This window comes from Malania oleifera, chromosome 2 (genome assembly GCF_029873635.1).
Source record: "Malania oleifera isolate guangnan ecotype guangnan chromosome 2, ASM2987363v1, whole genome shotgun sequence".
NCBI classification, from domain to species: Eukaryota; Viridiplantae; Streptophyta; class Magnoliopsida; order Santalales; family Ximeniaceae; genus Malania; species Malania oleifera.
Window position 1 is genome coordinate 151270572 of NC_080418.1, and position 12103 is coordinate 151282674.

General features: G+C 35.8%; 1 protein-coding gene across 1 annotated transcript; it reads left to right on the plus strand.

Annotated features, from left to right (window-relative positions):
* The first annotated feature begins 477 nt into the window (after positions 1-477).
* LOC131148465 (kinesin-like protein KIN-14B) lies at positions 478-11515 on the plus strand. Its single transcript, XM_058098161.1, has 11 exons — positions 478-665; positions 1604-1893; positions 2015-2098; positions 2345-2512; positions 2670-2776; positions 3325-3503; positions 7907-8068; positions 8311-8526; positions 8804-8841; positions 9249-9376; positions 10037-11515. Exons 2-11 carry the CDS (start codon positions 1689-1691, stop codon positions 11513-11515), a joined length of 2766 nt encoding a protein of 921 aa, XP_057954144.1. The 5' UTR covers positions 478-665; positions 1604-1688.
* The last annotated feature ends 588 nt before the right edge of the window (positions 11516-12103 follow it).

The following is a 12103-nucleotide window of genomic DNA, read 5'->3' on the forward strand; positions in this document are numbered from 1 at the left end:
TCCACTGTGCTTTCATTCCAATGTCTTACCTGTTTTTACTTTTACCACAACGAAATATGCAATCTTAATTAGTAGCTTTCCCTTTCACTTTCCCAATATGCTTAAATGACACCATTGGGTTGAAAAAGCACCTGACTTGCATAGTCATTAAACCCAACTTGTAGCTTCTAATTGAGTAATTATGTCCTAATTCATAATTATTATAACTATCATTGTTATTATTATTATTTGATTGATTATAGTTGATGCTTATTTGATGTTGTTGTTGGTGGGAGTGGTTGTCATGGGTGGGAGGGAATTTTCTTATGCGGGGGACGATTGGTGTATGCTGGCGTAGTGTGCACACATAAAACAATCGTGCTTAAGAGAAGGGGACAGACGGAAGACAACAACACATTGAAGGAGAATGAAAGAGGTAATGGTTGGTGAGAGTATTCATCAATAATTAATAAAAGAAAGACCATTCATATTTATGGTAGTAAAGCTGAATCAACTTAATTGGATCAGCTTCTTCAGCTAGGATATTATGCCGAGAAGAAAAGTAGTGAAATGTTTCGTTGTGTTTTGTGTAGTGAGATCCCTAGCCTGCAGCTTAGCTAGCTAACTGTGCAGTTAAGGAGATATATCAACTCTCAGGTGCCGCTGCTGCTGCTGCTGCTACTGCGGTACCACTTTTTCTCTCCATCACATTCTTTCGAGATCATACACATGCATGTATGCATGCTTTCTTTACTCTGTATGTGTTAAAAAAATAATAAATACATTGTTCTTCCATATATGTTTTCTGCTTCTTCCTTCTCATTAGCTAGCTCCTTTTGGTATTACCCAAAGCAAACCTTACCAATGATCAGGCCAGGTACCCAGCTTGGAAGAGCACTGATTAGTACACATGCACTACTCCTTACACCCTTTAATCTTTATAAAAATGAAAAAAAAATAAGCTAGATTGAGGAGGTTTCAATAAATATAAACCAAAAGAAGCTAGAAAAGGGAGGACAATGATGCCCTTCAAAACAACAAAATTAAACTTGGCCGGTATATGTGCAATACCCATTAAAACAAAAATTTTACCAGCAGGGCAGCCCTAACAAACTGCCTTTAAATGATCAACATATTCAACAAAGTCATTTAAGGTGGAAAGTAAAGAAGGAAGCATATCCGGTTCACTCACCTATGCTCAGAGAACCCACAAGAAGGAGCCACGATGATTACCTCACTGGTCTGAAAGTAAGCCTTGTAGCTGCTGCTGCTGCTGGTGGGAAAAATAACCCTCAAATGATGTATTCAACAGTTTAGTGTTTCAATTTCAGATATCTTTCGTTTTTTTGACTAGAAGGCTTCAACTTGAAAAAGAATAAAGATTTTCATGACCTTTCCATAAACGTCACATTTCCACTCAGAGGACAGAGTATACATATCAATCCGCTCAAATACAGAGCAGTTCACTCTCCACAACTCCATTTAAGCTATATATATATGTTATATGTTGCAGAGACAATTTGATACTTCGAACCATATTCATTCTAGTATCGGGTGGTTTATCCCATCTCAGTTTTTTTTTTTTTTTTTTTTTTTTTCTGCTTAACAAATTCAAAAATTGTAGGGCATGGACGTGGAATGTAGCGCTCGAGAACGAGGAGAGAAGCAGACTCACCTTCACAGCTAAATATCTTTAAAAGTCGAAGATTATGGATTCAAGACAATCGGTTCGCAATCTGACTGAAACAATTTATTCCCTGTTAGACTCAACAACAAATCTTACCCCCAGCTGGGCAGATTCAGTTTGTGAGATAGTAAAAAGCTTACCCCCTAAAAAAGAGCAGTCTGGTGACTCAAATATAGAAAACCATGCAACAATAGATTCATTTGATAACAGTTTTGCAGAGACTGAAGGTAATGCCTCATGATTTCATACGTACATTAATGTCTCTGCCGGCCTGGTAAAAATTCAACACATATTTTCAAATTTCTGTAATTGTGACATCATCCATGCTCTATTTACTCTTGTTAACAGATGAACTGGCTGCCTTGACTTCACGCATAAACCAGTTGAACATACAGAGAAGGCAAGTCCTAAATGATTTTCTGGACTTGAAAGGTTTGTCAAGTTTTCAACTTACCAATAATTTTCAGCTAAACCTACGAGCTAAAATTATAAAATCATTCTAAGAAACAGATTTGACTGACCTAAAACATGTAAAGTTGTCTTAAGAATTTTGTTCAGCGTATTATGTCATGGTGTCGTTGATTAGAAAGTTGCACTAACTGGAAATAATACTCAGAAAAATTTTTCGGGAGAGAAAAATAATAATAAATGATTCTCTCATTATTGCCAATTCTGCAGGGAATATTCGTGTATATTGTCGTGTAAGACCGATCACACTAGGGAAGAGTTTCAGTCAATTAAGTATGGTAAAAGCATTGGATTCAAGTAATGTGCTGCTGACACTCGCTGAGAATAAGAGTAAAATTTACAACTTTGACAAGGTTTTCAACCCTGATTCATCACAAGGTGCTTTAAGATTTTCCATCATAATTTTGTTTCTTAGATTGATAAAAAAATTTAAAAGACAAAACAGAAAGGCCAAGTTTTTATGAGCTAATAACTCATACAAGAATTAAAATTCCTTAGATCTTGCTCTCTAAATTTGTTGGTTGAATATTTTCAGATGAAGTATTTTCAGAGATCGAGCCAGTCATCAAATCTGCCATCGACGGCTACAATGCATGCATCTTTGCATATGGACAGACTGGCACAGGGAAAACATTCACAATGGTGAGGATTAATACATGGCACAGAAGGCAACTCATAATACTAACAAGAAACCACAGTTTTAGTCCTAATGGTATAAAAATTACTAGGGACTCAAAAGCCTCAACCTCCAAGGAATGCCCTGGGTTGGGGCCTGGCTGATTCTTCTTTTTGAAAAAAAGAAATAAAAAATAAAAAATTTAAGAGGTGACTCAAGAGCATCCTCACAATAAATACAAAAGATAAATAATTGTTCTATTCACTCAAATAGGTTCTTTGGTAGCTTAATGCACAAAGCAGAAATGGGTCTATAGTACATAGTCTTACCTTACATTTTTGCAAGAGACTATTTTCATGCCTCGAACTTATGTCCTCCACGTCGAATGGCGATAACTTTAAGCTCCCTACAGATTTTTTTATTTAATAAACTTTAAAAATATATTTCATAACTCATATGAAGCACTGAGTTGACTGACAAGAATCATGTTTTTAACATCTGCACATTAATTATGCAAGAAAAAGGTGCATACATACTGTTCTAACAATACGTCTTACTGGCCAAAAAATTATAGGAAGGTACCGCAGACAATCCAGGTGTAGTGCACCGCACACTTGAGGCTCTGTTTAAACAGGCAGACGATAGCAACCAGGCTTTTCTCTTCAGTTTCAGTATGCTTGAGATTTACTTGGGAAATCTCAAAGATTTGCTCGTCCCTCCATCAACAAGTGCCACAGATCCTCTGCCATCACCGTGAGTATGCAGTTCCTTTTATTTTCTGGTGGGAGAGGTTAGTGTGAAGTTAGCCTTACATAATGCCAGATGGTTTAACTAATTACGAAATTGCTTCCTATGAACTGTTGTCTCCAGCAAAAGCCACAAAAACAATTAAAATTCAAATTAAAAATTACCGGGCCTAATTACAACAACAACAACGAGCCTTAAGTCCTATTAGATAAGATCGGTTATATGAATTCTTTTTCTCCAATTCATTCGATTGAAAACATTTTCCTCTATTAGATTAAGAGATATTAAATCCTTAAAACCTCATTCCAAGATATGTTCCTTTTTCATGCAAAAAACAATAATTAACTCACTTATCCTCACAATACTCTATTAGATCTATGTTTCAAATGCCTAAACGGCTAAACCATCTAAGCTGGTCCTTTGTTATCTTATTTTCAACTAGTGTTGTGCCTAAATTATTATATATATGTTAGTTTCTTAGTTAATTTTTCAATGTTATACTACTCATCCACCTTAACATTCGCATTTCCGCAACTTTTACTTTTTTTGTACATGTTTTTGAATTGCCCAACATTCTAAACTATAAAATACATACTAATATTTCTATGCAATGATTTATCCTCATCCATTTAAATTAGATTCATGTGGGATAATGATAAAGAAAAGGAAGAGAAACAAAAAATTTAGGAAGAATTTGGTTGGAATAAATTTTCTATCCTTTTTTACTTTTTACTTTAAAAATACAAACATGGGAATCATTATAGTCGACCCTATAACCGTCTTATAAAAGTTTTCTTTTAATTTTAAGGGTATTCCATGGTCACATTACATGTCCGATGCACTCTTTCATTTTACTTAACTTGCTTTAATTTTATGTATTACATCTTCTTCGATTTCCCCTTCCGCTATTCAAGATATCCAAATCTATTAATGCTAATAATTCCTTGGTTATCAAATTTAATCTTCTCTCAACTACTTCTCCTTATGTTATTGAGATTACATTTAATATACTTTGTCTTATTCCTATTGAAATTAGATTTCGTATATGCTAATAAGAAGGCCCTACAGTCGTCTTACAAATCTTAGTCTAATTGCCACCAAAAAAAAAAATTAAATTAAAATAAATAAATAAAAATAATGGATCTTTTCCCTTTCGTTAGTGCGAAAAACATTGCAGAGATTCCAAGAATATCTCTTTCCACTAAGACTTGAGAGGTCTTAAGTTTGTAACCTCTTCCAATATCCAATTATAGACTCGGAAAGCTTGCCTAGTAGTTAAATTGTCAAACCCTAAAAATCAGGGTTACAAGTTTTTTAAGCCAGTCGGGAAACTCAACTGCAATCAAAGCTCTTTTAAAATACGAATTGTTGGTACAGGCTTGTAAGTGAGCAACCAAAACAAATTTTTAGTATTTCAGTTATCCTTGACGCTTCTTTCTTCCTAGTTCGCAATCTGTAGAAGTATAAACTTGGATTCAATTGAAGGAAAGCAACTAACACGCTTTGAGAAACAAAACATGCTCTCTTTAGGCCTGTTGGCTGGATCAGTGCTGTACAGAGAAGGCAGAATGCTACAGGGCCAGCGCAGGGAGATTTAAAACCTGCACTTAGACCTGTAATTGTTTCAAATACAAAAGGCAACAAAGTTATCACACAAAACCAAATCCAATCTTACGGTTTGGCTATTGAAATAATCACAATTTCAAAAATCAAGGGGTTTGAGGCCATTATACTTCAAACACAAGGCTTTAGAGCACAAAACTCTTGATTTCAAATCAAATCCCAAACACTCACAAGTTTGTTCCAAAGTCAAACTCTCTTCCTCCTTCAGCATGCCTAAAATCAAAGAATTAAATTTATCAACTTAAAACATGAATTCAATTCCAGAAATGTTGAAGTCTCAAGGTCTAATGCTCAAGCGTCTTCCTTATTAAAAAAGAATCTGTACTCCCTACAATAAATAACGTCAAATTTTCAAATTTGATATGTAGACAAGATAGGCCAGCCAAATTTTGTCTAAAAAATAATCGAATACAAAACACTAACCTCTCCTGAGGTTTGGCAAAAAGAGAAAAACCTTCCCATAAAATTCAAAAAATCCAAGAACCTCCATTGAGATTTCAACAATTCTTAAAATTTACTAAAAAGACATAAACCTTTCCTTGTATTTGAAACAAAAAAAAAAGATGATTTTTTTTAGGGGTACGAGTGTTCCCAAAATCAAATGTCAAAAGAAATACGTAGAATTTTAAAAATCTCAAGGAAGGTTTGAGGGATTTTTGTTGTCTTTTTGTCTCGCCTCAAGGGAGATCGTTGTCTTTTTACCCAAAATAATATTTATAACTATAGAACTGCAAGTTCATCCAAACACATTGGCATTTTACAGAAAAAGAGATACCACCACCATTTCGCTATTCAGCTACCCACTCAAAACCCACCAAGCAAGCTTCATCAATTTTCTTTGAAGTTTTAAGCTTCCTCCATTTTCCTTGCTAAATGCTAAAACATATTGAACTACATCTGCTCGGCAGATGTTAATGGAAGGCATCATTTTCTCAATGGGGTATTCAATACACAACATTTGAGTCAAAAAATTTTGACCCACGGAAAAGTACCTTTTGGAAAAACATGGGACAAAACATAGATTTGTAAATTAGGAGTCTCATATATCCAAAAATAAAAAACACCTTTTTTCTTTTTCTTTTTTCACAAAACTGCCCATTTCTCCGAGCTCAAAATCTTGCACCATATAAAACACCATAACACCTTTGCAACAACATGAGGCTAAAGCACAAAACTTGCTTCTATTCGCCAGGTCAAAGCATAACCCTACTTCATCAATCCAACAAATGAAATGCTAATCTATTCCCTCACATAGTGATGGTCAAACTGTTTCTTCCAAAAGATGGGGGCCGAAGGTTCATAAACCACATCATATTCACATTAGGTGGCCATTCTTTCTTTCTTTCTTTCTTTAATAGCAAAAGAAATATATTAAGAAAGAGGAGAGAAATTGCAATCTAGGAGAGGACAAGAGATCCCCATGGCGAGGAATTAATAAAAGGAAAAATAACAAATAAAAATCCAAATTAAAATTAAAAAATAAAAAAATAACAACCCTCTTTAAACCCTTCCCTTCATAATTTATGGAGCTCTGAAGTCTTGCTAATTCCCGCTGATCTTTTCTCACTTTTCTAGCTCCATCCACTTGAACTGCATTTCCTCTTGGACCAACTAACAGCAATTTCATTCCATCCAAAAGAGTTCAGACAGCAACATCCTGCTCATTGATCTTCTATACAAGGGTAGGAAGAACCCCACCCTTACACTCATTACTCCCAGCCAAATTATCACCCAAACCCCCTCTTCAAAACTAGATTCAAGCGGAGAACGGGGCACATGCGAAATATCTCCCAATGCATCAGAATATTCTAAATTTTCGTGAATCTCATTCAACAATAGACCAGTACTATCACAAGCAAACTCACTATCAAATTCACTATCCCTTTCCGAGGCATCCCACAATTTTTCTCCTTGTGAATACCTCCTTTTTTTATGCCAGACTTCAAACAATTTAGAGACACTCTCAGAGTAAGAATTCCCAGCATCATCTACTACTAATAATTTGTCTCCATGCATGTTTGAATTCGTACAATTGTATACAAGCATATTTTCCTTACCTTTCATCTTCTTTGCTGATTGCTGCTCATATACTCCCATAACCATATATAGCTGTCATACATTTATTTCCATTTCAGTAAATTCCCAGAAAGATTTTCCTCCTGACATGATCCATTGTTAAAACTTTCACTCTTTCCTCTTAATTCTTGGTTCATGGTATGCGCTGGATTACTGCCAGCCAGCACAGTGATTCCCCAGCAACAGGGCCAACATTTGTTTTTCCTTCGAAGCAATTAAGTACGTCTCAAAGAAACGTTCTACATTTCACATCCACCTCCTTCACCGCTTATTTGGCAAGGATAAGCAAACTGATTCACCACTTAATTTGCTATTTTGTTTCTTTATTATATAACATACAAGGACACAGTTCTCTGGGTTATTGGATGCCATTCTTTTTCAAAGAAAAACAAAGGCAAATAAAATTACATCATACTGGATCTTCACTGGAAATGTACATGCATGCAAATGCACATACTACATGGGCGCATCTCTATATATTATTCACCAACTAAAAAAGCTCACAGTTTGAGAAGAATGTGATTATAGCTACTCTGCCACTATCCATTTGACAAAATGTCTACATTTTATTAAAAAATTCAACATGAGATATTTTAGTCCTGAAATACTTCAATTCATTAACAAAATATAATTCTCAAATACCAATTGAATGCTTACACTAAATAAGGGAATATTTTCTGATGCAATCCTATATATATACCTATGTACAGGCTTGCAATCCAAACACGTCCAAAAGGAGGGGTTGAGATTGACAACCTTGTCACCATCCAAGTGAGCGACTTCAAGCAAGCTTTAAGGCTCTATAAATTAGGATGCCGGTTCAGATCAACTGCTTCTACAAATTCTAATATTCGTTCAAGCAGATCTCACTGGTAATTATATTTTTCTTTAGCTAGTAGTCAAGGAATGCTCTTGAACTTATTTATTAGGTCCAGGCAAGTCAATTCAGTTCAACAGGACCCAAAAGCAGTGTTAAGCCACAAAACCAAGATATTAAAGTAGATAGCTGTCCTATGCTTTTTGTCCAGTGATTTTGAGAATTGGCTTAATCAATGAACGATAAAAATATTTTACTAGGCTATAAGTTGGCCTTTTTTTGGGCTGATCCCAACAGCATGATTCGCATAGCAATGACTTGCTTTGATGCTCCTGAGAGGCAAAGAGAAACAAACAAGATATGGATGGTTGACCTTGGTGGAAGTGAGCGTCTGTTAAAGACAAAGGCCCGGGGTAGAAGATTTGAAGAAGGAAAAGCCATCAACCTGTCATTATCAGCCCTAGGAGACGTCATCAATGCTCTCCAAAGGAAAGCACGCCACATACCATACAGGTAGGTAACTAAGAGTCAATGCTCAAAATTGATCACCAATTGGAAGCCACCAAAAGAAATGAGCATTCATAAAAAACAAACATGTTTTATGCTAATCTACTCTCTTAGAAATAAATGAAGTGAATAATTTGTCAGCTTTACTTCAAGATTTGAACATGGGAAAAAAAAACTAAAACAAATAAATAAAGACATGGTTTCAGCCCATCTCTCAGAAATATCAGTGGCAGTTTCAGCATCAAACGGCAAACTCTAAATTAGAAGTTTTAACTTTTGACAGGAATAGCAAGCTCACACAAATTCTTAAGGATTCCCTCGGTAAGCAGCTTTTCACTGAACTCCATGTTACTACTGTTTATTTTTTCTTATTCGTGAACCAGTCAGTGGTGATTTGTCCATAAATGTTATACTTAAGATAGAGATAATAAACACAAGTCCCCCCACCTTTACAATGTATATGGTTAACCTGTGGATTGCCTGTTCTTGGTTTTCAACGGCCACGTAAAGGGTATTCTCTAAGAAAATTGAACCTGCACCCATTCTTCTCCATGGCTATAATTATGGAATATATCCCAAGAAAATGTCTGCTCGCCAGATGGCAAGAATCAACCGATCAAGACACCTGTGCTCTTTCAGTGTGTGTGGCACATATAAATTATCCTTCCTTCTTCTTTTTTTCCATTCCAGATTCATTCACATTTACTAATTTGTATCCTTATCTTCAGGAGAGGACTCAAAAACATTAATGCTGGTCCACATCAGTCCCAAAGAAGAAGATCTGTGTGAAACAGTGTGTTCTTTAAATTTTGCAATACGCGTGAGAAGCATTCACCTAGCATGTGAGGAACCAACTGTAAGTCAATTTAAAATTTAGCTCCTTGTGCTATCCTTTAAATAATTATACAACCTTTATGATGTGAGTGTCCAATCTGATATGGTACGGTTTGTGCTGTTTATGAAACCCAGGACAAGAATATCCATGATTATGATCGTCAGACTTTTTTGTTTTTAACCATTCTTACATATGATAAGATAGTGACAAGTTACATGAATTGCAAATTCCACATGATCTCAAGGACGGAAAACATAACATAAACGAGTGAAAATAAACTACACAAAACATGATTGAAAAGAGAAAACAGAATCCAGTCATGCCAGAAGTTGCTAGAAATCAGAGATTAAATAAGGTATTCAGGTTCTGAAGTAGCTACATTAAGATCACATGGTTTTCTGATATATATATATATATATATATATACACACACACATATATTTTACAAACCTAGAAAAGCGTAGTAGTGCATGGAAGTACATTTACTAAGAAAAATCAGTATTTTAGCATTGATACCCAACTCATGACATTAAAAAACAAGTTATTCGGATGCGGAGTGTTAGTTTGCAAGAATTCCCATCACGGTGACCAAATCTAGTCATATGAAACCCAAGAAAAAGCACAACTGCTCGTAAATTTATGTGTTATAAAAGATCTTTTGGTCCAAATGTTGGAATGCAGGAAGTCAGATACAACAAGGCAGTTGCTATGACTACTCTGCAGCAGAAGCTGAAACACATTGAAGATGAACGCCATGACATTAGAAGAAAAGTCGAGACATTGAATAAGAGATTAGAGAATCTTACTAGGGTACCACCATCTTCATGTCAACCAGTGGATGCTTTCCATTTATCTACTGAAGTGCCGCAATATAGCATAGAAAAAATGAATAACAGGAATGGGAATGTTAAGGCATCATCATTATCATCACCACAACCACCAAGATTTATGAGGCCAACTATTTGCAGTAGAAAAAAATCTAACACCACTCCAGAAGACCGATTTCTTGTCCATGAAAGGAAGAGTAGGACATTATCTCATCATGCGAGGTCTGAGACTATTCCAGTAAGGAATATTTCAGAATACAACTCAGAGTGCGGTATTTCCAGAACTAGCTGTTTGAGAGATCTTCACATGAAATACATGGCTGATAATGAAACAGAATGCAGCCTAGAAACATCTGTTTGTGACATCAAAACTGTTGTTTTCCCAGAAGAGGAAATATCACCAAGAAGTTCAGGTCATCAAAAGTCTTGCCTCAGTTGCAGCAAGGGAAATGGGAGCAAAAGGATCAATGAAGTTAAAGCTATAAAATTCATGAAAGTGGACAATTGGCTTCATTCGCATAAGGGTGAACCCAGTGCCAGTGGTTACACTCATAGGAGTAAACAAGAACTTTCTATTCCCACCACAGAGCTTAATCATGTGTGTAAATGGAGTAAAGCAGAAACATTACATGACAAGGAAGTGCATAATCATAAATTTACAAAGAAAAAGGCTGTCAACCATGATAAAGTTGAGAAAAAATTTGAAGAGTGCGTAAATGGAAGGTCCATGTCAGAAATGATGACCAAAGGAACACCTGCACTGTCAAGGAATTTATTTGATAAAGAGTCTAGATGTACTTCCACCCCCCCTCATATAATTCATGGCAAGATAATGATACAAACACAATGTTTAGTAGAGAACTTGCTTATAGAGGACAACAAAAGGAGCATCTTTTTGCCACTTCACATGTGGTATGATAGTTTTAGTGAAAAAGATCAATATGGAGTACATGGAATGTCAACTGTGGAGGTGATAGCAAATGAGACACACAGTTCATTCAACAAAAATGGATCTGACCATTTTACTCCATTTGATAATGATAATACTATTGATGACCTAAGAGAAAATTCTGGCTTCTACATCCCAATTTCTGAACAAGAATTACACCATCAACAAGTGCCAATTGAAATGGCAATGGAAGACAAAGAAAATGGAGACTTGCATGACTCTTGCCAACAGTTACAGAAAGGAATGATACCTAGCCGAAACGAAATGAGATCTCGTAAAGTTTTATTTATGGACAATGCAAATCAAAAGGATCTTACCATGTTTCTTCCCAAAGAACAAAGGAATACACAGAAACGAGGTGAGAATTCTGAACTCAACTCTTAAACAGTATGGATATGATTTTCTGCTCCAGTATATTTTTACTGAGCCAGACCTAATTTAGGCTGATTCTGTGAATATATGGAACTCTGGTAAACAAGAAGCATTCTATGGCTCGTAATGGTGCCCAAAGATTATTGAAAACACACACGCAGACAAGGAGAGAGAGAGAGAGAGAGAGAAGCTTTGGACTACGATGTATTCATTTGTTTTTCTCCCATTGTATCTTTGTCAGGAATATGGGATCTCCTCAAACATAACATCCAGAGTTTATCTGCCAGTGCTCTTCTAGGAATGGGACTTCAAAACTTGGGACTCGAGCATGACTTCTTCTATGGTTTAATGCTTTGAAGCAACCTCACTGAAAGATGATCTGCATTATCAAGCTCACTGAAAGATGGTTTATAAATTGTATGGAAAGGCAACATGATGTTAATCTAAATGTTGAAACCCGGCTGTTCTGATTGCTGCCTTCTTCAAACCAAGCTCCACACCTCCATGATGCGTTCCTATGCAATTATGTGGTCACATCAAGACATTTTCATACAGTATTATACTAAAATGTCACATTGAAGCTGTAAAACATAGCCAATG